Source organism: Cyprinodon tularosa, unplaced genomic scaffold (assembly GCF_016077235.1).
Source record: "Cyprinodon tularosa strain WSP-4 unplaced genomic scaffold, ASM1607723v1 ctg78, whole genome shotgun sequence".
Taxonomy (NCBI): domain Eukaryota; kingdom Metazoa; phylum Chordata; class Actinopteri; order Cyprinodontiformes; family Cyprinodontidae; genus Cyprinodon; species Cyprinodon tularosa.
In genome coordinates, this window is record NW_024039540.1 from 58,361 (window position 1) to 85,433 (window position 27,073).

The window sequence follows — 27,073 nt, forward strand, 5'->3', positions numbered from 1 at the left end:
TCTCCCGCTTCATCCAGAAGTGGATCTTTAAAAAATATCAGTATTATGTATTAATAATGTGATGAAGGTACATAGACACCTCATACTGGTTTGTTTATTCCCCCATTTATCATGGGCTTGGTATCCCATCATAATGTTCACCATGTCCATGCTAGGTGTAAAATCAGACTTGCCATCATATTGTAAAACTGTCTGAAATGTAAATGTGAGCTGTAGGTTTTCTCCCGTTATCACTTCCAGTGCCTCAGTTAAGAAGATTTAATAAATTGTCATCTCCTTTGAGGAAAGGTTGGGAGCATCCTATTCTGTCTTACCCAGGTAGTGCCATTTAGATTTCTTCAAAGTCACAGGGACAGCGTGTAACCCAACATTCTCTGATTAGGATAAGGCATTAAAATGCTGCTCTGTCATTTTGCTGCTTGGTAAAGGTCACACTGCTGAGCTCATTTATTTTTACAAGGCTTTCTGCATGTAAGAATGAAATACTTGACCAAACTTGTCAGTGCCCCACTCTGCAGGTCAGTTGAACTTCGTGGAATAGTTAGGGAAATCAAATGTCCTAAACTGGAGCTGTGCTTTAACATTCTCAAACGAGATTTCAGTATCGTCCAATCTAAACACTGGTTAATTGATTGTGCAGATTTGACTCACCGGCTTCAGTAGCTGGGCAGAACAAATAAATGACATAGAGATGACTTATTGACTCCAGATCCCCCATCTCTGGGCATTGTCATTGAATTATTAAGTCTGAAAATCAGGAGATGGGAAAGTTTCCTGACTTGACCACTTTTTCGGCAAAGGAGGAAGCAGAGACTATCTTTATTTAATCAAAATCCAAGAAAATATTGTAAACAAAAGATAGAGTGTGAATGCTCTGTAGAGGTTTAAGGATTGCTTTTAAAAAGCGGTTTAAATTTAGCCCTAGAAGGACTGTTTTTTGGTCCTACCTCCTGGCAGACACAGGCCAGCGGACGCCTTCTAAGATTGTTTACCCCTCCTAAGATGGCAGAAATCATCACTAGGCTCGCACTCTGATGTGTGACGTCACTGTGATGCTAACTATAGCAGGTTGAGGTGAGGGGAGATGGAGCTCTGTAGTTGATCCTAGCAGTTCCATGATGGAGCTGAGAAATTACTTCTTGGTGACTGGAACTACAGCTGGCTGGCAGACATTACAGAACACAAATAGACGAGCGTGTTTGCAACATTTGCTGGTTGGAAGGAATTAAAGTTATAGACATCTTTAAATTAGGCCTTAAAATCCCAGCATTAGCAAATTGTAGTATACTTGAAGTAAATTCTATTAAGAATACTTAAGTATAAGTATAAGCTTAGAAAGTATACCGAACAATGTACTTTTAGTGTACTTGAATTATTACTAAAGTAATACTTCTTCGAACTAAATTGGGACATTTTTAAGTTTACTAAAGTATACTTTGTCATGATGGGTTACAGAGTAAGCCCAATATGCAGAACACACACGGAGGCAGGATAAAAAGTTTAACAAGGTTTATTGAAAACACAAGCACATGAATATTGTTGTATGTTTCTGTGTGACAGAAAGGCATTGAGGAATATTTTTCAGATGAAATCACTGTTTAAAATGTCACTAAGTCTGATTTATAGGTGATTAAACAAAAAAATATATATATATTGAGCTTTAACGAAATTTTTCTCCAAGAAAACGCTGCAAACCACCATGAAAAAGATAAAATTGTCCAGACAGCTGTTTCAAACAAATTTCTTTTTGTTTTACACTTGTGTAAGCAAAATGACAAATAAAATCTGTCTAAGTCTAAGAAACCCCATCTGGAACTCTAGATGAACACTCAGACTCTATAGATCCACATCTTGACTATAAGTCAAGTAAAGTTGGACTGAATAAGATAAAGCATGTTTTTTCCACAAAGGTTTTAGTGGGCAGTGTGACACAATGCCAAATGTGCAAAAATGTATTTTTCACTCATAAAAGGTAATCTGGTCAGACAAATATGCTGATTTAGATTATTTGAGACCTTCTGCATGAGGCTAAGATTTGGCTGTTATTTTATTGACATTTACCAATAATATCACCCAACTGAATAAAGAATAATAGAGCAAGCTTATGTAATGCATTCCAGTTACATCACCTGAAATGGTCGCACAATTACCTCCAACCCCTCTTTGGAAAGGTCTGAGCCTATAGTTTCCATTTATGTCATTGATGCCATTAGGGGGCGTGGCTAAAAATGAACACCTGCTGTTGCATTGCTCCGGCAGGGTCGGACATGTCAGGTGGAATTTTAAATCTCATTTGATTTGTTTACACATCTATAAAACAAATTGTATTTGTAAAAAATAATTTTTGAAACATGTTTTAGAAATGTTAAAGCCCCATTTGAAAGACGTATGGATGAAAGACCGTGTGACTGTGTTTTGGCTATTTCTATAAATAGATAAACATCAGCAGGTGTCAGTTGGGCCCTGAGGGATTACTCTCTTCCCTTCTGTGTAACTGCTGAGTGCAAAAAACGGCTGCACACCTTCCCACAGACATAGTTGGAGCTGCTCCTGTAGAAACTTGTCAAAACATTCACTACCTTCCCTTACTTGCCACCAAGGGAGCAAAGCGGGAGTCAAATCGCACCGTTCGGCTTTAATTGAGGTTAAATCAGGTGGCTGTGAGCAAGCCTTGTTACAAAGCTCTGCCCTGGTGGAATGTGAACGTAATTATTAGCTCATAATAGAGCCTTGGAATGAGCCTCGATCCAATGCCAAACAACTTTGGAGCCGTCTAACACTACTTTGCTGAAAGACAAAGTGGGGAATTGTTAACAAATGAATTAGGAGGCAGAAAAACAGCAAAGATATGGACATTATTTGGTTACGAAATTAGGCTAAATATCTCTGCTTCTGAAGGTCTTCCTTCAGAAACCTGATTTCTCTTTATAATGCTGAGCAGAAGTGGTGAAGTTAATGGTAACCTCCCACATCTCCTTCATATCTTTCCTCCTTTGTCTCAGTTCCCCGCCCCTCTCGTCTCTGCTCTCTGTTTACGTGGTAGCAGCGGCAGACGAAGATGGAGGGGAGGAAATTATGCTCAGTGGGACACTTGGAGGATCAGTTTGAAATTGAAATGAGGAATACCAACCCACCACCCTTTCTCAAAACAGCCTTCGGACATATTCCCTCTCTATCCTACTCTCTCCTCGCCCCTCCTGGACTCCCAGCCCTCCCTGCTGAATGAATGAGACGAAGGCGTTAGCATTAAAATAAAGCAAGAAAAAGTGGATCTGTTTTTATATCAGGTTCTGGGTGTAGTTTGTTTGAATAAATGTGTTCATTCATTTCTCTCTCTAATTCCCTTATCCACTATACTAATCTTCACATCTTTCAGTGGCATATTTTGTCCTTACATTGGAGTCTGTATGTATATTGCATATCTTTAATAAGAGCAACAAGTTCCTAGAGATGTAAACAAAATGCCTAAATGACCTCATCGATCTACTGTAATCCTTCTCAGACCAAGGGGGGCTTTATGTCTTTTTGATGTGTGCCACTGAGCCTCGGTCCCTAATAACTCTTAGCCACTCAACATTTACTTCAAATGAAGTTAGAAATATGTAGAATGTTTTTCAGTGTAGCCCTGTTTCTAAAAAGCAGAAGTACACTTATGGCCGCTAACACTTAGTCTGGTTCTGATGGAGATTTCTTCCTGTTCAAAGGGAGTTTTTCCTCTCCACTGTCACTACAAGCATGCTTAGTGTGAGGGATTGTCTTCAAGTCAACGAGTCAATGCAATCAACTGGTTTTCCTTAGATGGAAAAGTTTGAATCAATCTTACTGGATGCTCTGGTGAACTGTAAAGTGCCTTGAGATGACATGTGTTGTGAATTGGCGCTATAGAAATAAACTGAATTGAATTTTGTAGATATCTCTAATGCAAAATGGTTCCGTATTTTTCCTTTGGTCTCTTGTCTCCAAAGACAGATGGAGTCCAGAGAATGGCTTGCTTTTATTTGCTGTGATAAGTGGGAAAAAGTAATTTTTAGATATCTTTAAACCTCACGTGTCCACCATAGACTTTGCATGTAAATCAGTGAAAACATGTTTGAATGCGCCATGAGTCACTTACTTCAGTTTTATCCGTCTTTCTTGTGAGGTGGCTGTTTTCTCCATCTCCATATTTATGTTTTTTTTTCCATCTCCAGATCTTTCAAGGCCTTCTTTGTGTTTTCTACAACCTTGGTGACGGACAATACAACTTAACCCTGCCCAGCTATCGCCTTGACAATGGGGAGTGGCACGAGGTCTTTTTGGACAGACATGACAACATGATGACGTTACGGCTGGACGGTGGTGGAGGGAAACGGGAGGTGACGGGATCACAGGGCAGAAGCCGAGAAATCATCATCAACTCCACTGCCGTGATGTTGGGAAACTCCTTCCCCTCTGAAATCAACAAGAGCTTCCAAGGTGGGTGGGAACTGCATGCAGCTGGCTGGGTGTCTGCCCTGATGCTTCCACACCACAGGTGTTTGGATCAAAGGCCATGAGAGATTTAGTTTTGATTCATTTATAAAAACAAAATGAAAATTTCTCTCAGTCAACTTGGGGAATTTTTTTAGCTGTTGTCACCAGAAACACGTGGATCTGTTCCATCACAGTGCATCTCTGCCAACACGTTCTAATCTAAGCTCCTTATCAGGATGTTTTCTATTCTGGTTGCGCCTACAGACCTGGTAAGAAAGGTCATCCACCCATCACACTGCGTCACAATGTGTCACGCTGTACCAGACTCTGTCACGCTAGGTCACTTTGTATCACACTGTGTTACATTGTCACTCTCTGTCACTCTGTGTCACACTGTTGCACAATGTGTAACACTGTGTCACATCAGGTAAAACCGCATCACTGCATGACACTGGCACACCTTGACATACTCTGGCACACACCATCACACTTTCTCATACTATGGCACACAGTTAGACACAGTGAGACATAGTTTCACACTGTGTCACACTTTGTCACACTGTTGCACAATGTGTAACACTGTGTCACATTATGTAACACTGCATGACACTGTTACACTCTGACACACTGGCACACATCGTCACACTGTCTCACACTGTGGCACACAGTGAGACATAGTGTCATACTGTGTCACTATATCACACTGTTGCACACTTTGTCACACTGTCTCACACTGTCACACTGCCACAAAATGTGTCAAATTATGTCACACTGCATCACACCGTTATACAGCCACAGTGTCACACTGTGTCACAATACTTCAGACTGTGGCACACAGTGTCACACTGTTGCACACTGTGTCATAATTTGTCACACTGTATTACAATGTGGGTCACACTGTATCACAGTGTATCACACTGCATCACACTGTCATACTGCCACACTGTGTGACACTGTCACACTTTGTCACACTGTGGCACACAGTGTCACACTGTTGCATACTGAGTCATACTTTTTCACGCTGTATTACACTGTGGGTCACACTGTATCACGGTGTATACTGCATTACACTGTACAGCACTACATCACACTGTTTCACACTGTATTTCATTAGGTTACATTGTATTTCACTGTATTACACCTTAAAACACTGCATCAGACTGTTTAACACTGTTTCACATTGTGTCACACTGGATCCCACTTTGGTGTGAGGTTGGAGGTATCTGTGAAACCTCCTTTGTGAATTTGCTGATGCGCACTTGTCGTACGTTTTAACCTGTTGGTGTTTCTGAGTCTCTGAGTTCACTTCAGTTTCTATGTGATTGATCCTTTCTGACCAAACAACTGAAATCATGGTTTGTTTACTGTATTTCGACTTTGATGTAGGTTACTTTCGTCTGATACTGCATTTGATCTGGAAATGTTTGAATAGGATAATAAAAAGAGGAGCACAGAGTGTTTTAGACCCTTGAGAAACCTTCTGTAGTTTTTAAGTATATTTAGTTCACAATCAAATTACAACAGTTTGATTACGTTTCTTTAGTTAGATTTTGAAAGACTACTTTGCTAATCAAGTTCTGTTCTTTCTGTGTTTCTTCAGCGTTCGTTATTTTCCGACAGAGAAGCAGATTTTTAATTTTTGTTGAAATGCGACAGAAATCAATCATCTTGATATAAAAGAAAATAAAGCATAGTTCAGATCATTTGTGCTTCTGATTCTTGTTATGAATCTCGCTCCGCTTGTCTGTGAAACTCATTCATGGATTATTTATTAAGGCTGTTTATGGGGTCGACAGCTGAGGTATAACTGGTTTGAACTGCTGTCACTTCTGTCATTTTACAACTTGAAGTGAGCAAACCTTCATCGTAAACACTAAAGAGATGACTCAGAAGGAAAAGGGTCAGAAACGTCTTTCTTACGGCACAAATAACAGACATAGCAAAGCAGCTCAGGTGACAGCGAACAATTAAACCAAGAGATGATCAGATTGATGTAGAAATGCCTCTGGGATCCAAATAAACATGGTAGGCGGTGTCCTTCCTGTGTCTGAACGAGAGCGTAAAGCTTTAGATGTGATGTGACATGTTTGATGTGTCACAGAGGAAAAGGAAAAGGGTTGTATTTACATCAAGAGTGTATGAAATGGGTTAGGACACCATGTTTTTCTTTATGACAGCAGAGGCGTAGCCAGAACATTTTTATAGGGTGGCCAGGCAATAACCAAAGTACACTGAAGGGTGGCCGAAAGTGGATCGGCACCAGAACCTCAAGGTCAATCTACACAGTTCCAATAGGAAAATTAATGAGCACGTCCATATTTTCTAAATCAAGACAAACTATACTTTCCTACATCCTTTTGCTAATAAAAAATTTAAACATCCATGCTTTCTAGATAAAAGGTATAGTGAATAAAAATCTTTCAGGTCTAAGTTCTGGGGCAAATATCTTTTCTATTGTCATTACTTACCTACTTCTATCAATAATCACTCTGCATAAAATTGATATCTACATAAATTGATTATATAATAAGTTTTTATTAAAATAGTTATTTATCTATGATTTCACTGAAGACTCCTAGATGACTTGCAGAGACACATCCTTTTCTCTTTACCACATATAAAACAAAATCTAGTTCTGAAAAGTGGATAAATTCCATACTTATCGTCTTTAATGTTAGTATATTGATGTGCATAATTAACCTCAGTGTATTTGTTGTTAAGTTATTGTTAATATATGAAAAATTAAAATGTTTTGAACATTCCACTTTAGAGTATTGCTGCTGCCACCATCTGTATTAAGATGCGTTCACACCAAACGCAGCAGGAGCAGCGAGTTTACATGGAAAATCAATGGTTGACGCGCATCAAGGCGCTGCAAAATGTCCCGCAGCGCGTCTCAGCAGCTGAAGCAGCGCGTCGGGAGCGTTTAAGCATCTGACCCGCGCGACGCAACGCTGCTTGAGATTGAAAAATTGAACTTGCGGTGCATCAACCAATCAGAGATGCTACAGATCATCATTCCTCTGAAACCATTTATTAACGCCTAAATTAACTAAAAATGCTGAAACCTGTCGGCAAAACATGTTCGCTTTTATTATCCTGGTGCCTGCAGTTTGGATTATGTACATGAAAACCGCTTTCCAGCCGCCGCGGCAATGTAGGCAACCAGGCCAGAGGCTGCTGTTGGATGGGATTCCTACTGACAGCGCACTGCCGGTATGTGGGGGTCTGAGCGGCTCCGACAGAAATAATATTAGGAGGCAGGATGATAATCTGGATGAACTGACTGCGCTGATTAAGTTTTCAGGTGGATTTTACCACTTAAAAACATATTAAAACTACATTATTCCCACTGATCACAGTAAATACAGCTGCAGGGCAAAGAAAGGATAGGGTAGCTCCGCCCAATGTGCATAAGGCCCACTTTTCGACCGCGCAGCCAGAGCAGCAAAGCTGCTTCAGCAGCGCGTCAGAACTAAACTGGTACAAGCATAAAAAATGAAGCAGCAGACGCGTTTATGCTGCTCCTGCTGCATGATTGGCTAAGGGTGGCCACCCCTGGCCCACCCATATAGCTCCGCCCCTTTATAACAGGCATCAGTGAGAAAGAACCTTCATATCTAATCACATGCAGTCTCATCAAGGAGAAACTGTGACTTTTTCAATTATTAATGAATGATTGATATGACACTGTATTGGCCTAGTTACTGAAACAGACTGGAGGAAGTGCTTCTATGGAGCCACTTCTAAATTCACTACAGAGGCTCAGTTACATCACTGTTAATAGCCTCATTTACACTACCCTTTTGAAACCGTGCGAAGGTCTGAGCACGCACAACTGAATGGACCACGCCGGACACAATTGAACCGTGCCAAACTGGAACTAGTTCATCTGTAGGGCTTGGGACAGTTCAGTTCTGACTGGGTTCTCAGATAACAAAGAGTGTGCTCTTTTCTCCTCACAGTCAGCCTCCATAATCATGAAACTGTCGATCAACGTCTGTCGTTATTTCCTGCGTCTGTAAGCCCTGGTTAGACCATCGTTTGCCGTATTCACTTCCTATAAGCCGATTCTGTCAAGTTTATTGCCTTCTTCGCCTGACTCTCCGCAAACAACAAAATAGGACAATGATATCAAAACAAAAGTTCCAGAATGTTACGGGCACTGCCATGTTTGTTTGCTCATTTACCTCTAGCGATTAGTAGTACCGTAGACCGCCACTAGGAGGCGAGGAACCTTGCTAGCGTGGTGTGTAAATGGACATAAGGAACCAAGCTCGGCACGGATCGGTTTAACAGGGTAGTGTAAATGGGGTTAAATGTGAGCATGACTCGGCCAACTGGACTCCTCAGACTGGGGACGTTTCTGGAAGAAGAAACAAAACATTTCAACAAAGAGGAACCGTCCAAAAAGCTTGTTTTTTGGACTCTGATCTGGATGTTGGAAATGCATCAAGATGGTTTCTGTCCTAGTTTGCAGAAAAGCTGAGAAAAAATTGGTCAAATTGGAAGTTTTCAGTCCCAAAAGGTTAACCAATGAAATAGTATCCATTAATAGCCTGAGCCTTGGTTCTGCGCAGCTTCTCCAGAGTTTCTGTCTCTCTTTGTTTCTGTCTTTATCCAGTCAATAATCCAGCCAGGGATCAAGCCTTCTCTCCAGTTTTGCGTATAAAATCTTTTCTGGGGGTATTGGAGCAAAGGGGGTGAAATGTACAGATGGACATTTTCTTTTTGAGGCAAAGACTTAGAGAAGAGCTTGATATCGGTGGCTTACTTAAGGATAGAGAGTTTATTGGAGAAGTTCATTCCTGATTGGAGAGATGCTGGCCAAGGTTGAACAGAGGAAGAGGAGCTGCTTTGGGTTTTATGGATTTTCTGGCTGATATTTCTGATATGCAGGTTTCAGTCCAATCGATGAGCTCAAGGACAGTTAGATAAAAAAATAAAAAAAAAATATGAAGAAAAGACTTAAAAAGTAAGTGGAAGAAAATTCAGGGTGATTTTCTGGAACGTTGAATTTCCAGCAGCCAGATGAGGAAATTACAGACAGGTGTTCCGACTGCAGCAGGACCATCCAACAAAAATCCTTTCTTCAAAAAAGGATCTCACAAATCACTAAAACATTTCAAACTGTGTGGTTCTAATAACCCAAGCCAAAATGCAAACGTCTTCACACGGTGACTTTTAATCATCGTCAAGTAGAACCTTTTCATTCCTGTTCATATTTGCTGGTGAAGATTCTCAGTCATCCAGGTCATAGTCATTCCAAATAACTAAAAAAAAAACTTTCCAGTGGACTTTGTTTCCAAGTTTGAAGACATTTCGCTTCCCATCCAGGAAGCTTTTTCAATGCAAAATGTCAGAAATAGCATTGAGCTCCAGGTTTTATACAGTATCCCAACAAAGACTTGTTTTTGTTTAGAAAACATGCAAATTTGTTAGCATGGCTTTGTTAGCCTGCAAAGTCCCATACCTGTCTATGTCTCTGAAAGGGGGGTTGTTAAAGGGATTGTTGGCCTGGCGAACTCGGTGACTGTGCATCGCACAATGGCAGGCGATGGGTTAAATTGCAGAAATAGAAATAGACTGATTGACAGAAAGCTACTGACTGTTACAGTTAATCATGACCTACAGTTCAGAATTCATGTTTATCTGAATAATCACTTATTAAAAACAAATATATCTTAGTGAATATTGTTTATTTTCATCACCAGTTATCATAGTAGAAAAGCTTTCTCAAGCAGTTTGTGTTGCATTTTGGAAACAGAAGATTAGCCCCTGGTTTAACGCTACACCTGGCTCAAGAAACCTGTTCAAAGACTTACTTTTACTTATTATTTAGCTAGCACACCAATATCATCCTTATTTTATTCTCATATCTTATTTGTACTTACACTCTTATTTTTTCTTTCTTCTGTGAACAGTTGCACAGCAAGAAAAAAATATCCTGCAAGGGTTTAATAAAGTTATTCTGATTCATGAAGTCCTTTGGCAGAATTCAAATGAGCCATTTTAATCTAGAATAATTTCAGGATTACAGTGAGATCAATCGACATTAAAGTCATAGGGAAGTGATATGTAAATTTCAAATCATTCTGTATATAAATGTACTCTTTATCAGACGATATTGTCCCAAAATGTAGAAAATTTCTATTTAAAAAAAATCCTGTCTTAAAATCTGTTTTTTTTAATTTTTTTTTTTATTTTATACAGGCAGTTGGTTATAAGTCAGCTTGAACACCTAAATCTGGCAAATCCATGGTCATCTGTCAATCTATTTATTTTGGTCATAGCATCTGGATTCATATGTCGCAGCAAATATATGCAAAGGTTCAAATAAGAAGTAAGCATCATCTCCTTTCCCATTGAGTTCCGTCCCAGTGTTCACGGGGATGGACGTCTGTGTCTTCAGCAGGCGTAGAGCTAACAGAACTGGCAGCGTTGCGAGGCAAGGGCTCAAACATGTACGGCTGGAAGCCTTCTACATCAAACCAAGCTTCTGCCGCCCTGGCGTCCTCTTCCACAACATCTTCGTCCCCGCTTTCTTCCTCTGAATAAAAAATGGATGACAGAGGAGACTCATCCACGACTCCGACACCAAACTCTCCTCCTCATGCATGTTTCCGCTGTCCATAGTGTTCCTTGACAGTGTTGTTTCTAAGTCACCAATTTAGTGCTACTTGGTCCCAATGGAATTTCCCATTGGGAACCTACTAGCACTAAGTTGCTAACTGGTTAGCAAGATGCTTCCGAGAAACCGGCCACAACCAAACCTGCTTGTTTTTGGAGCTCATTTTCCAAAACATTTGACCATATAACAACCAATAATAGGTTTCCTAATATACAGCCATGCTTACTGGGCAGGGTGTTAATGTGAGCAGAGGTCCTTAAAGGGTGAAAACTGTTTACCAATCAGTTACATTTAAAGAAGATAAAAACTTTAAAACAAACAGCCCAGAAGCAAGAAAGGAATTCAAGTTGCCTTTCAGTTTATGAGTCTGAGGAGACAGTTGGTTTAGAAAGAAAAGAGAATGTTTTGATAATTGATAAAGCAAAAAGGTCAGAAATAAAAGATGCAGGCACAGAGTGAAAGAGAGACTGAGAGCTCCCTGGAGTTAGACAGTAAGAGATCCAGACAGCTGTGCCTCAGGCAATAAAAGACAATGCATGAGTTTATTAAAAAGGATTTTAAAGCATTTCATTTCAGCTCAGGGAAGATTTATAGATTGTTGCAGATGTTGGACTGAATGTTTTTATAATTGTTCACGTCTGCAATTACTTTGGAGAAAGTCTACTTTGGAAATGGAAAATACTGGACGAAATATTAACTAAATAAAACAAGTTTGCAGTAACAGTTAATGGGAGCATAAACAGTAATATTTCCTCAGACATCCTGATTTTCTCTTAATAACATACCATAGAGCAAACATTTTGACATTAAATTTGAAATCGGGCATACTGTCCTCATTAAGCACGAATAAATATGAGCTCCGGGCAGGGGCAGATTAAGGAATTATGGGGCCCTAGGCAAAGACAGGCAGGGGACCCTCTGAATTGAGAAGACAACAGATAAAACAGACCCATTATACAGATACAGAAATTGTAATAGAATGGACATACATTATTTGTTCTACATTTTGTCCCTTTCCTCTTTTCTTCTTGTTTTCCTCTCTATGATTTGTACTCAGCTGACTTTTCATGCTGTCTCAGAAGGAATTAAAGATTTTTTCCAAGCACTAAGCTCACTTAGCTGTGTTTCCAAAAAGGCAAAAGTAAATAACCTAGTCCTTCTTTTCACTGTAGACAAGCCATGATCTGCTTATCTGTTCTCCATTTTTCATTTGGATGAAATAATAGCTGCATGAATCATGACAGCAGACAAAATAGAGGAGAGCAGGAGGCGGGGTTAACAATCTACTTGCTCTGGAGAGCAGATTTAGCTGCTTTTAGATGTTGTCTCCAAAGTCTCCAGTAGCAGAAAAAAGTCGCTATATTTGGTGCTAAATGCTTTTTTGAAATAAAAGAACTAGAGTGGTCTGAAAAGTCACTAAATATAGCAACAAAAGCTCTAAGTTGGCAACACTGCTCTTTGCATGGTTTGTTTTCAAATGGTTTGCTGCTGTCTGTTTGGACCTTTCTGAACATGTGCAGCAAATGGACTGATTCAATATGGTGGACATTGAAGGGGGGGGGGGGGGTGCGAGACCCACTTAATGTTATAAGCATTCTCATGGTATTTTAGCGAAAGCTATATCAAAAACATAATTAATGTGCACAAATAAGGAATAGTTGCATTAACCATTCATGTAAACAGTGTTTTATGGGGCCCCCAGGAACTTAGGGCTCTAGACAACTGCCTAATATATCCTAATGGTAAATCCTCCCCTTCTTTCAGGTCAAGCAGGCTCTGAAAAGGTGACTTCCTTCTCAGAGCCATAGCCAAATCCTGTCAGTGGATGTTAACCAGACAACTAAACAACACTGAAAACCATCTTTTAGATGCATAATAATAATTAATTGTGTCCACGTGTGCATTGCAAGTTTTTATTTTATTTTATTATTTTTATGACTATAGTAGTAGCTATTCAAAATATCCCTACTTTCCTTGATGGGACCTTGGCTGGTCCCCTACAATTCCTTTTTAAACATATATTTTTGTACTACAGAGCACTCAAAATGGCCCTTCCCAGTCAAACAGCCGAATGGCAGCCCACTTCCCTGCAACTCCCAGCAAAATCCCCTCCAACTTCCAACCACTGGAGTGACCCCCCTCTTGAATATTTTTTTACTCTTGACTCCACCCTTTCACTGAATTACAGGAATTACCAGGACATTATGCTTCTCTTTAGATCTTAATGTCCACAAATCATGACTAACAGAATATTTTCATACAAATATATTTAAAAAGGAATTGTAGGGGACCAGCCAATGACCCATCAAGGAAAGTGGGGACATTTTGAATGGCTACAACTCTGCTGTAACATTTATTTTTCATTTTGGATCAATAAAAGTTTGGAATCAAACTTAATTTAATTGAAACAAAACGCCCTTTATAGAAATCAGTCCCTCAATTTGGATCCTAGCTTTTGCGTTGGCATCAATAATCCATTTTAGAATTATGCTAATTAGCATTTACAGTAGTAGCCGTTCAAAAATTCACCACTTTCCTTGATGGGCCCTTTGCTGGTCCTTGGCTGGTCCCCTAATATTCCTTTTTTAACATCAATATTTATACTAAAATATTCTTTCTATGATGATTTGTGGACACTAAGATCTAAAGAGAAGCATCATCTCCTGGTCAGACCCTGTAATTTAGTGAAAGGGTGGAGTCAGAATAAAAAAAAATATGCACGAGGGGGTCACTCCAGTGGCTGGAAGTTGGCTGCCATTCGACTGGTGTTTGACTGGGAAGGGCCATTTTCAATGGCTGCTCCTGTAACAGCTTACATGTAGCAGCCCTTTACATAAAAAAAACCCCAGAAGACTCTCTGACAAACAGTTCGAAGCATCCAGCAGGACTCTTGCATCTCCAGAACTCTTTTCCAACCAAAAAATGAGCATAGATGGATGCTGTCTGTGTTTGATAAACATTGTTGTACAGTTTATTGCTTTATATTGTGATAAAATTTCACATAAAGGAAATAGTTATATTCAAGATCATAAAACCAAAATTTTTATAAAGAATCACAAGCAAAGCTCCTCACAGGTCAAATAAAACACAGTATAAATCTTACAGATGACATACTTTGCTTTGCCTGCAGTGGCTCCTTCACAAGGATAACGCCACTAGCTGGAGTTAGCATGAGAACTAAACTTAGAATAGAATAGAATAGAATAGAATAGAATAGAATAGAATAGAATAGAATAGAATAGAATAGAAAATTCCCTTTATTGTCCCAGAATGGGAAAAATCTTGTGATTACAGCAGCAAAAATATTATGTAAAAAATGGTCATACAAATAAGGACTTTAGACAAATGTATAAGAATAACAATAAACAATGATATACTGTTAAGTGTTTTAACAATACAAAAAACTGTGCACCTGGAGAATAAATAACCAATATTCAGCTATGGACATTTTTACAGTAACGGATATTTGAAAATAGCAGCAACATCAGAGATGTGTAAAATGACAGCGGCATGTTATATAACTGATAAAATCTGTGCAAAATCATCATAAATGTAACAACTGATTGAGGTTGTTGGGAACAGTGGTGGTTCTAAAGTCGTCCAGCTGCTGGGAGGAAGGATCTGTGATAACGCTCCCTGGTGCATTTAGGGTGCAGCAGTCTGTCACTGAAGGAGCTGTCCAGTTCAGCACCAGCTTCAAGCATGAGGTGACATTATCCAACAGAGATGTTCATTTAGTTAGGATCCTTTTGTTTCCCGCCTCCTGCACTGAGATACCACATCTACAAGGTGTAGATATACATTTAGATGGTTCAGATGTCTTTCATACCTATCTACATAACTCAGTATTTAAATGAAAATAAAAATTAATAATGTGATGAATGAATTGCATATCTTCAAACTCTGATAATTGTATCAGTTGTCTGCACTTGCAGAACCTCTAATGGGAGCAGAAAACAATGCACTAAAGACCACAAAGTGCTATATATCCCACATCTAAACACATTGCTGACTTTAATCTTAGTGCATTTTTTTCTATAATTCGATAACTGACTCTAAAACCTGCTGACAGTGTAAAACCTTTTTGGTAAATTGAAAATAAGCCTCTGATCTATCAGTGACACAGGGGTTCTCTTTAATGTTGGTGCAGATTTATCCCAGTTCCACTGAGTCCTCCACTCTGATTGTTTGTCCTGCAGGCTGCATGAGGGATCTACGCCTCAACGGTCGTTACATGCCGCTGGACAGCCAACCACGGGACGGGGTTTCCCAGGTCAGCGCTCAAGGTCTCTCCCCTGGATGCTCATCTGACTCCTGCAAGAAGAACCACTGTAAACCTCCTTTTACTTGCGTGGACCTGTGGAGAGTACATGAATGCAGGTAAACCCTCAGTCTCACTTTGAAGTAGGAATACACCTTCAGCACTTTCAGTCAAATTCAAAGACTTATCTGAATGTTCTTAAGGGGTACACTGCAAAAATGATCTATACTGGAAAAAATCTAGATCTAGATAAGTCATTTTTTCTTAAAATAAATTAATTTTTCTGGGATTGAGGAGGTAAAAGAGATATTTTGCCAATGGAACAAGATAATTTACACTTAAAATAAGGAAACACAATTGTATTGTCTAATTTCAAGTGCATATTATCCATTTATCTTATTTTAGGAGTAAAACTACTTATTCCATTGGCAAACTATCTAGTTTGACTGCTCAAATCAAGGATAAACACTTAATATAAGACATTTTTACTTCTACTACCGTAAAAATAATTCAACATTTCCAGAATTAAGTGTATTTACCCTCACTTTGAGTAGGAAAAAAAGAGTATCTGCCAATGGAATGAGTATTTTTACTCTTAAAATAATATAGTCAGATAATATGCACTTGAAATAAATTGGCAATTGTTTTTTCTTATTTCAAATGTAAATTGTCTTCATCCTTTCTCAAAGTGTTTCACTTATATAATCAATTCAAGAAAGAATAAACTTATTTTAAGAAATATTATTTTCCTAGTGTAGAACTTGATTAGGAACAAAGAACTTTTTCATAATTAACCAAATATAGACCAATATATTGAACTCATTACTTATCCAACCAGTCAGCAAAGGGAAGACAAGAACAAATACAAAGTCAAACGCTCAGAGACCAAAGCGGATCATTCTACTCAGAAAAATGAGGCATTTATAACAAGAAAAGGAAATTTCTAAATATCATTGAATTAAACACTGAAAGGGTTATCAAGAGTTTAGAGTCAGACAGAAACCTAAAGTTTCTCAGCTTCCTAATCCTGAGATGAAAGGAAAGAAGGTGGTAAATCTAAGATTAGAAGTAGCCTTGATCTTTCATCTGTTTAACTGCAGAGCTGTCATAATGCAGCAGAAAGAAACGCCCTCTGTGGGCAGACATAGGCTTTACTGTAAGAAACGTTTGATGGGCTGAAGCCTTCTTTCTACTGACAGAATGCACTCCTGTTGCACTGCTTTAAGACAGACAAACCTAATGGAGCCCATGATGCAGGCCAAATCCTCTAGATGGATTCTCAATATCTGTCTAACTTCATCACGTCAGCTCAGTGGACGTCTGTCCACAAAACATCCAATAAAAATAAAGTTGCATTAAAGCTTTCTATTTAAAATCGTAGGGAAGTCATATTTAAATGTCAAATCATTCTGACTTAAACTTGTATATAAATGTATGCTTTATCAGACCATATTGTCCCAAAAGTTAGAACATTTCTATTTAAAAAAGAATTATGTCTTCAAATCTTAAAATTTCCTTACCTTATGCAGGCCAGTTAGTTATACATCAGCCTGAACACCTAATTTCGGTGATAGCATCTTAAATCATATGTTGCAGCTAATATACGCAAACAATTCTTTTCCCATTGAGTTCCGTCCCAGTGTTCACTGGGATGGACGTCTGCATCTTCAGCAGGCGTAGAGCTAACAGAACTGGCAGCGTTGCGAGGCAAGGGCTCAGACATGTACGGCTGTAAGCCTTCTACACCAAACCAAGCTTCTGCATCTTCGTCCTGCTTTCCTCCTCTAAATAAAAAATGTATGATGGAGGAGACTCATCCACCACGTCTGACTCAAACACTCCTCCTCTTGCATGTTTCCGCTGTCCATAGCGTTCCTTGACAGTGTCGTTTCTAAGTCGCGAAATATAGTGCTAGTAGGTTCCCAATGGAATTTTCCATTGGGAACCTACTAGCACTAAGTTGCTAACTGGTTAGCAAGATGCTTCCGAGAAACCGGCCACAATCAAACTTGCTTGCGGAGCTTCAGGCACAACAATCCTGCCCCCTTGATAAACAACCAACCACATTCACTTTATTCACTCGTGTAAAGTCATGCACCACTCAGGAGAATTCAGAACTGCAACGGTTGGAACAGCCGTTTCCCTACGACTTCAGTGTACTGAATTAGTGTTACTTATGGCTCAGGCTAGGTTCAGACCGCATGCAGCAACAGCAGTAAAAACGCACGTGCTGCTTAATTTTTTATGCTTCTACAAGTTTAGTTCTGACACGCAGCTGAAGCACCTTTGTTGCTCTAACCGGTGGGTCTGATGCGTGTTGGGCTAAGCTACCCTATTCTTTCTTTGCCTGTAACAATGGCAGCTATATATGCTGTTATCAATGGGTAGAAATCAGTTGTAAACGTTTTTTATGTTTAAAACTAATGTTTTTGAACAAGATAGTCCACCTGAAAACTATGTGCAGTCAGTTCATCCAGATTACCATCCTGCCTTAAAAAATAATGTTTCTCTGTCTGAGCCGCTCAGACCGCCGGTGTACGGTGCACTAGGAATCCCCTTCAACAACAGCCTCTGGCCCGGTTGCCTCTTTGCGGTTTTCCGCTACTGTTTGCGTGGCTGGAAAGCATTTTTCACGTATATAATGCAAACTAGAGGCACCAGAATAATAAGACTGAACATATTTTGCCGACAGGTTTCGACATTTTAAGGTAATTTAGGCGTTAATAAACCGTTTCAGAGGAGTGATCATAGTTTGTTGCATCAGCAGTGCTCTGTTTGTCTCCCTGCCGGCTCCCAGATCAGCTTCTCTGAAGGGAGTTTTTCCTCTCCACTGTCGCTACAAGCATGCTTAGTGTGAGGGATTGCCTTCGAGTCAATGAGTTGATGCAATCAGCTGGTTTTCCTTACATAGAACACTTTGAATCAATCTGACTGGATGATCTGGTGAACTGTAAAGTGCCTTGAGATGGCATGTGGTGTGAATTGTCGCTATAGAAATAAACTGAATTGAATTCATTGTTTGATGTGAAACTCGACGCAGTAAAAGTTACATTTTTCCAATTCCAGCAGCTGCTGCTTCTGAAGTGCATCAGATGCTCAGAAGCCCGTAAGACATTGTTTCAGCTTCTCTAAACGTGCTGCAGGACCTTTTGCTGCACCTTGATGCGCGTTAACCATTGACCTTGCATGTAAACTAGCTGCTTCTGCCGCTCGCAGTCTGAACGTAGTTTTATAGATTCTACAGCATCCTTCTGGTGCAGCGGTGGACGCCTCACATCAGTGCAGCCTCTAAACAGTACCTATTGAACAGCTCCAGCAGTAATTATCACCTAGTGTGTGAGCAGAGACACAGAGAGCAGGCCGTCTGCAGGCGAAAGCAAAGCTGCACCTGAGGCGTGTTCTCAGGTGAGAGCCGCTGTTCTGTTTCCATCATAAAGTGATGGAGCAGCTGTGTGACCCAGAGGAAAAAGATTCACAGGCTCTATACTTTCCCAACTCCACCTGCAGCTCGCCGGCCTTCTGTAGCTGCTTCATGGGAGCAGCTTAATAAACTCAAAAGAACAAACCAGCATCCTGTAAGGCGGTGCCAAATGCAACAGGAGCAGGAAACAAGGCAAAGCAGCTCCGCAGAGGGCTGAGCTGACATTAATCTCTTAGATCAGGGCAGTAAATGGATCAGCCCAGATGGGCTTTGTTATTTTTGTTCTCAAGAGACATTATGTGTTCTGTGAGTGGATGTGAAATCAGGAAAATGTTTGTGTCTCATGTTTAGTGGGTGAGATATTACAGCTCAGAAGACGGGTTTAAAGTTTGCCACTGGTTGTAAACTGGTGAATATTTTCAGTCATCCAGGTCATAGATATTCCAAATAGGTTAAAAAACAATCTACTGGACTTTGTTTCCAAGTTTGAAGATGTTTCACTTTCCATCCACGAAGCCTTTTTAATTCAAAATGTCAGAAATAGAGTTGATTTCGATGCTTGTTGATTTGGTTTTGTTCACTATAAGAAGGTAGTAGACATTCAGACCAACACTCCATACCAGTTGGTGGCAGTAATGCACCATTTCGTTGCGTTCCAACCGCCAATAAAATCCCATAAAGAAGAAGGAGAACGTTTGCTAATGAGCCATTAGAATGGGAAGTAGTGGCCTTACACAATTGTTCTGATTGCCTACTTCCACTTAGCCTGCCTCAAATAAAATTTTGCTGTGATGGCAGAACATTTTCCATTAATTATTTTAAGAACTTTGTTTCGCAAGTCAGTTTGGCCAAGATTCCATACTGTGTCAATTTTTTTTCCTGTATTGCTGTGCAGAAAAATTGCAGCTGCTGGAAGATGTCTGAGTAATGTTCTATATACTGTTATGGTAACTGTACTTTTTCAATAAATGAATCTAGTATTTTATACGTTCAAAGAGACACAAAACCTCGTTTTAATTCATTCCACTAGTAGTCTGTTTGGATCAAATAGAAATAAAGGCCTGCCTCTAATTCTAGCCTCCTTCCAATAATGGCCTGGATCAAGATGTACCTGAGTGAAATAAAGGCCCCGTCCTATATTAGAGGATTTACGGTAGCTAGTGAGCTTCTGTCAGTCTGGTTTGCTGCTGCTGCTACTTTTAGACACAGCAGGAAAACCTGTGGCAAGCCGGGCGATGGGAAAGAAGGAGAAGATGAAGAGAAAAAGAGAGCAGAGAAAGTGGGGACTGCTGGAAGAACTGTGGTGAACTGGTGAAAGAAAAGTGAAATGGTGCTCAAAGATGACCCTGAACATTTAGAGGATGTTTGGCTCAACCTGCTGCTGCGAAGCAGGATTCTCCACCATGAACAGAATCAAAAATAAATACAGATCCAGGCTCAAAATGAGCTCCTTGATATGTGCTTTAGAATGACTTTGTCTCCATTCAAACCAGGTTTAAAGCCTTGGAGGGCAGCATAAAGCCCACTGCTCTCATTAAGACAGAAAAAAATAACCGTCAGTTTAGGTGTTTTATAAAATATGGGAATTAGTAAATTACTAAACTGAATTGTTGTTCTTTTAGATATTAAAATGGAAAAAAAATTTCTATTTCTTTTTTTAAGTAAATGTATAACATGGATGCATGAAAACCTCATTTTATTTCAGCAAAGAAACGGGAGAAAATAAAATATATGTTTTCCTTTCTTATTTTTGTTATATATGCATTTCATTCTGTTTGCAGCAAAGAGCCCAGTTGACATTAAAAACCTCCACTGAATCCAAATATCACTGTCCTTCATCCCACCGCCTATAAACTCTCTCAGTAAATTATAAACTTTAATGTTTGACTAAATTTTCACAGCATTCTGTTTTCCATAAACCTGTTTTTCTGTCCTCCTGGAGAATTTTAACTCATAGCAGTGAAGTCACCGGTATTATGTGTTCCATCCAGAAAATGACTTCACTAAATAACCCAGCATTGTACACAGGGATCAATGTGCACATTGTGTTTTCTACTCCCAGGCCTATCAAAAATATTTTTATAGATTGCCTGGGCGCGCGCTCAAATCTCAATACAATTTGCAATAAAACTCTCAGGTTAAGTGTCATCATTTATCAAGCATAAAGCAATTTTCCAAATGCTCTGGGAAACGGGGGAATTGAAAGATTCTCTTCTGTAGAAGTAAAAGTCAATCAGCTTCAGCTGCACATTTGTGCATCATTCCTTTCCAAAGTTTTATTTCTCAGCCCTCTTAGTAAAACAAATATGCATCAGCAGCGGCTCAGCGGACGCTCATGCTGCTCTAACGGATGGTTTTCTCTCCACTGTCACTTCACTCGCTGCCTCTAAAAGGTTTTATTTGCAGTGACCACTCTAAATCTTCTCTTCATGTGTTGTCAGCAGACCACCTTTAGGGCGGAGGACCTCACTTCATAAGGTTAATGCAGAACCAAAGTTTGTAGGTAGTGATGTTATGAGATGAGCCAAGGCTTCAAGGTGTGTCTGGATTAGTCTTTTTCTCGTACCGAGGTTTGCTTCATTTGGGGGAGGAGCCAAAATCAACCATACAGATCAATCAGAACAAGAACCAACCGCCTTAGAGACAGTTTTTACCCGACAGCATAACTAAATGCAACCAAAAATAACCATTAATCATCATGGATGATGTGTGTGAGAATGTACTATTCTTATTTCTTTGTTTTGTATCAGTTATTTTTATTTGTTTCTTATATTATGTGTAAATGGTGGTGACAGTGTTTTTTGTTTTTGTTTTTAAGCATATGCACAGATCGATAGCACTTTTTTTAAAAATTCGTTGTTCTTGTGACAATGACAATAAAGATAAATTGATTGAATTGAAACAGCCTCAGTGTTTAGTCAAGATGTGGGAGTTTGTAGGAACGTTGTGGTCAGTTGGAAAGAATTTGGATATATTCTAATAATAGATTGGATGAAAGAACAACCAATCTAATTGGTTAAAACTATTTTGGTTAGATTAAACAATGTGATGATCAGAATTCGAACAAACCGCTGGTTTCAGTTGTGTCATTAGTGGTTTTAACTGTTGGCTTCTGTGGTTGAGGCAGTATAAATGTGGTATCTTCTGTAAGACCTTGCCCTTCAATTCAAAGGTTGTTGGTTTGAACCTTGGTATGAGCCTTTGAAAGTTGCTGTACTCCTTAACCAGCATTTTGGCCAAAGTTACCAATTTGTTTTGGTTTGCCCTTTTCCCAACATAGATTGAATAAAACACTGCCAAATTAGATTGGTTGGTTTAACTAAAAGATTGGTTCAACACAAAACTTCCAACCAGATTAAAACCAAAACTGTCATGTTTTTTTTTCTACATTTTTTAAATAAAAATGACTAACACCTTTCATTTTGCTCATCATTGCCCAATTTTCACAAACACTTTCAGTATCTGCTTAAGCTTATTTAACTAAAATGACAAATTCAAAAAAAGTATACCTTAAAATATTATTCTGTTCATTTTAATAACAAAAACCCTTACAAAGGATTTTATTATACACACTAATCATTGGAAATTTCAAGGGAACTTAAATGGAGAAAAAAACTAAAAAAAAAACTATTGCAAAAAATCACTAACTGTAGTTCTGCACTCCACCAGTAGGTGGTGACATATTCAGATGAAGCTTTATGAGGAGGTCACTGAAGCAATTAGCCCAAACGGTTCGATGTATCATAAGGCTTCATCTCACCATCACTATTTGTAGGTTAAGCAAATATTCTTTTAAAACCTGTTTTCCTCTAGACGTCTGCTGTAGCATAAAGACGGAGGTTTTACAGTCATGGTCGAGGGTTTATACATAATTATGGTCTTGAACGTAGGTCTTCAACAAGGAGTCTGCAACCCCTAGGGGGTCCATGGAGGTACTGCACGGGGGTCACGAAAGTTTTGGTTGATTAGACTCCCCCCCGCATTATTTTCCACTAATTGAAATGTCTTTAAATCCACATTAACATGAATTCAACACACTCTAATAATCAGATAAATGCATTTAGTCATCAATGCACACATTCAGCGACACACAGGAGCTCTTTAAAGCTGGGCACCGTTTCATTCACAACACCTGTCCCATCAACCAGGAATCAGAAATACTTTAATAATCCCAGGGAGAAATTACTTTCATTACATTACTCCATCTGTAATAGAGTGACTATAGGACCAGTTTGATAGAACATAATTTTTATACAATATATACAATTAGGGGGTCCCTGCCCCATCTCGCCATCAGTTTCGGGGTCCTTGGCCTGGAAAATGTTAAATACCCTTGTCTTGAATATTAAAACTGAGCTGTTATTCATTCATTATGAGTATTGCATCAACAGGCACATATACTCTCTCTCTCTCTCTCTCTCTCTCTCTCTCTCTCATGGTTTCATGCTGTCTTTGTGAACAAAATGACAGCAAAAAGGTTTGTCTGCAAGTTTCCACCTGACATTTTAGCTTTAAAATTATAGACAAAGCTGTACCCACAGTTCCTGTCAGGTTTGATAAATGGCAGTTGCACTAATGAGTTCTAATGATGGATCAATATAATTTGAGACCATTTAACCCTGTGTAAACATGTTGTTTCAGTAAAAGGCATTTTATATACTTAGCAATACACAGAGAATCTAGTGGACAGGATGTCTGAACGGGAAACCCTTGCACACAGAAATAATGGAGTGCAGAGGTAAAAGAACAGTTTATGTGTCAGGAAAACTTTGCAATAACATCTTTTTCCATTTCAGACTATCATGCCAAAACACCACACACACATTCCAGCCCGCATAGAACGTTGTAGTGCACATACATTCACACAATGCTATAAAGAAGGTATAAATGTAGCTGAAGAGGGTGAAGAGTCGGGGGGAAATGCTTTGAGACTTCTGAAATGTGAGCGCTGTATTTGTTAATTGTTGGAAAACATTGGAATATGACTTGTCGATGAACGTTTTCCCCCATCCAGTGGATAAATGAAGAGAATCGTCGCCAGTGTCTTCATTTTTTGTCATAAGAGAATTCTACCATTTTGATCCCCAACGCTACAAAGATACATGCATGGATTAGTTTTTCTAGGTCCTGCTGGGACATTAGTGCTTTAAATGTGCTGGAAATTTCCTTAAGGCCATAAAAGGCTAAGTTAATAACTACCTTTATGTGCCTCTGAAGGTTTGTTCAAGTCTGAGTCCATCATGAAACCAAGATTTTGGCCACAATCGCTGGTTTCTAGCTTTGAGCTAACTCTGGATCTGGTCCAAAGATTCTTATGCAGTTTGGTTTTTATTAAGTTCTACAAAATGATGGTGCATCCACATATTAACCTGTTCTCAGCATCCTTCCAACAGATGGGTTCATAGTCACCTGCTGACATTGCGATATAAAGCTGTGTGTCTTCTGCATAGTTATGGTAACTGATCTGGGTGTTTGCTACAATCTCAGCTAAGGGGAGCATGCAGATGTTGAATAGGAGGGGCCCCAGAATGGAGCTTTGAGGAACACCACATGTGATATTTCTGGTCCCTGACAGCTTGACCCACTTCTCCTGTACTCACTCTGTTTGCTTTTATCCAGCCAGGCTACATGTAGAGTTTTTAAGTACAAAAAAGTCTAATAGTCTTTATTTCTGTTCACTATTGATGGTGAGATGAAGCCTCGTGAGGCATTGAATCATTTGGCCTAATTGCTTCAATGATCCCTACAGTTCATGAAGCTTCATGTTAGCATGTCACCAGCGCAGAACCACAGTTAGTAATAAAATCTGTGATTTTTTTTTTTTTTTTTGCAGTTGTTTTTCTTGTTTTTATTTTTTTCCCCATTTAAGTTCCTTTGAAATTGTTAATTATTGGTGTGTATAATACAATCTTTTTGAATTTTTTTGTGTGTGTAAAAAGAGAACAGTCAGTTTCGGGGCAGTGTTTTTCTACCATTTTAGTAAAATAAGCTCAAGCAGACTGTTAAATTATTTGTGCAAATTGGGTAATGATGAGCAAAATGAAAGGTTTAGTTGTTTTTATTCTCAAATAATTGTTTTTTCACAGTTTTTGTTTTTAATTTTGTTGGAAGTCATGTGTTCAACCAATATTTTGGCAAAAACCAACCAAATTAATCACAGCCAAAATACTTGTTAAGTATTAGAGCAACTTTCAAACATCCAAGGTGGGTCTTGATCCATCAAGCTTAGGATTTAAAGTCAATGTCACACAGCTGGTGAATTCAGGTTAGAAAGCATTACTACTTAACACTAATGTTACAACTGTAACCAGCGGCTTGCTCAGGTTTTGATCATTATATTCTTTAATCTAACCAAAATAGTTTCAACCAAATAGATTGATAGTTTTTCCAACCAATCTATTCTTAGAATATAAACAAACTTTATCCAACTTACAGCAGCTCTCCTATAAACTCCCACATCATCTTCACTGAATACTGTGACTGTTTAAATGCCTGTCGAAGTTCAGGTTGATCTGAACCCCTTCCTGAAGTGGTCATGTGGCGAGGCTTCAAACGTCATCGTTTTTTGCTCCTCTCCTAAATGAAGCAACCCTCGATACACGCTTTGCGGAAACGCCCCCTCCCCTACTCGCCACATGCCTCGAAGCCTCGGCTCATCTCAAAGCATCACTACTTTCCACACTTTCTGTGCAGGAGGCAACCGTAGGAAAAATGCGAACCCTGTCAGTGGTCTAACAACACTGAGATGGCCATCCAAAGCCAACACTGATCAACAAGCTTTGAAAAAGGTGTTTGTGTCTAATTATAAGGTGCAAAGGCAGCAACCCTATAAAAGGACAAAAAAGTCTTAACATGCAATAAAGTAATTGTTGCATTAACTGACAGCTGCATTAGCGCATTGATAACACATAAGTGTTAATTAATTGACTGTTGGTTGAGCGTTTCATTTCCACTTGAACAGAAGAAATTTCAGTTGTGGTTGATTTTGAAAGAAAGCCCTAGTGGACTGAAGGAAGACAGTATTTCCCATGAGCAGCAGTGGTAAATGCTGTACAATCCTGATTTCCAGTCCCCTGCAGGTGGATTGAACTACATTTCTGTTTCCACTGGCAGTTTGAAAGATGAAAGGTGATGAGGTAATGAATCTAACTGGTGAAACAATGTCAGATGACGTTGATAAAAACAAAAGCCATATTTACACTACCCCTCTGAATCCGATCCATGCCAAAGACAGACTAACAGTGGAGAGTGAACAAGGAAAAAACAAACAAATCAATGAAAAAAAGATAAGAAACAAAACAGTTAGTCCGCCCTAACAAGTGAATAACGGGACCAAAGACACCAAACAGGGTCGGACTAACTAAAATAAGCAAAACATAAACCTAAGGACAGCAGGAGCAACAAAAACCATCCCTGTAAACAAACATAAAACACCAAATTACAAAATAAAATACAATCAAAGTATAATTTTAATAACTACTTTAAAATCTCTAAAAAATACCTGTATTACGTACATTACCCTCATCTGCCCGCATACACAGCCTGGTCTAAAAAACCCGCAGGGCCTCCTAACAAAGAAAAGAACGGTTAAAACATACATTTGTCATAATAAAAATTCAATATAACCCACACTCTTTAAAAACACTCACCCACATTCTTGACGAGTCTATAAGATGTGTGGAACCAAGAGGGGTCCTGGTGTCCCATGGAAACTGACACCTTCCAAAAAATGCTTGCAGCTTCCACTTTTATACTGCCTGGACAATGCCCACCATACCACCTGCAACATATAGATACCTAAATGGTTACCTAATATAGAATAATATAGTATGACCCTCAGTGCTATTGGTTATCGTTAATTAATAAGTGAAACAAAGATTTTACCAAAATTGTATCAAAGAGGTTCTGAAACCACCCCATTGCTTCCACAGAAACTAAAGAGTCTGAGAACCTGTTGCTTGGTGACCGATTTATTAGAGACCGATGGTTTCTGGATGATTGATGTTCCAAATGGGTTTCCAGCATTTCACATGCACGTTTGCATTACAAAGCTGCGGCAAGTTGAGGCCTCCTGTTGCACAGACCGAATCAAACACCGCTCTTAGCTTTCTCCACTACACTCAGCAATTGCTCTGCATTTTGAAACAGCAGCTTATAATCAGTCTGTCCAGCCTACTAGCTTTTAATCTTGCACCCCACTTTCGCCTTTCTTTCTATCCCCATCCACTCACCCTTATAATGCATCAAGCTTTTTTCCCAACAATACTCTGTCTCACACTCAGCCCCTCCATTCATCTTTTTATTATTT

At 39.2% G+C, this 27,073-nt stretch overlaps 1 protein-coding gene across 1 annotated transcript in view; it reads left to right on the plus strand.

Annotated features, from left to right (window-relative positions):
• Positions 1 to 27,073, plus strand: part of si:ch211-186j3.6 (neural-cadherin) — a gene marked incomplete at its 5' end in the record, with an annotated part of 159,585 nt that overhangs the window by 51,678 nt on the left and 80,834 nt on the right. Inside the window, 2 exons of the mRNA XM_038270850.1 lie at positions 4,191 to 4,455; positions 15,283 to 15,463. Of these exons, the coding sequence (XP_038126778.1) occupies positions 4,191 to 4,455; positions 15,283 to 15,463 (446 nt within the window). The remainder of the gene's footprint in view (positions 1 to 4,190; positions 4,456 to 15,282; positions 15,464 to 27,073) is intronic.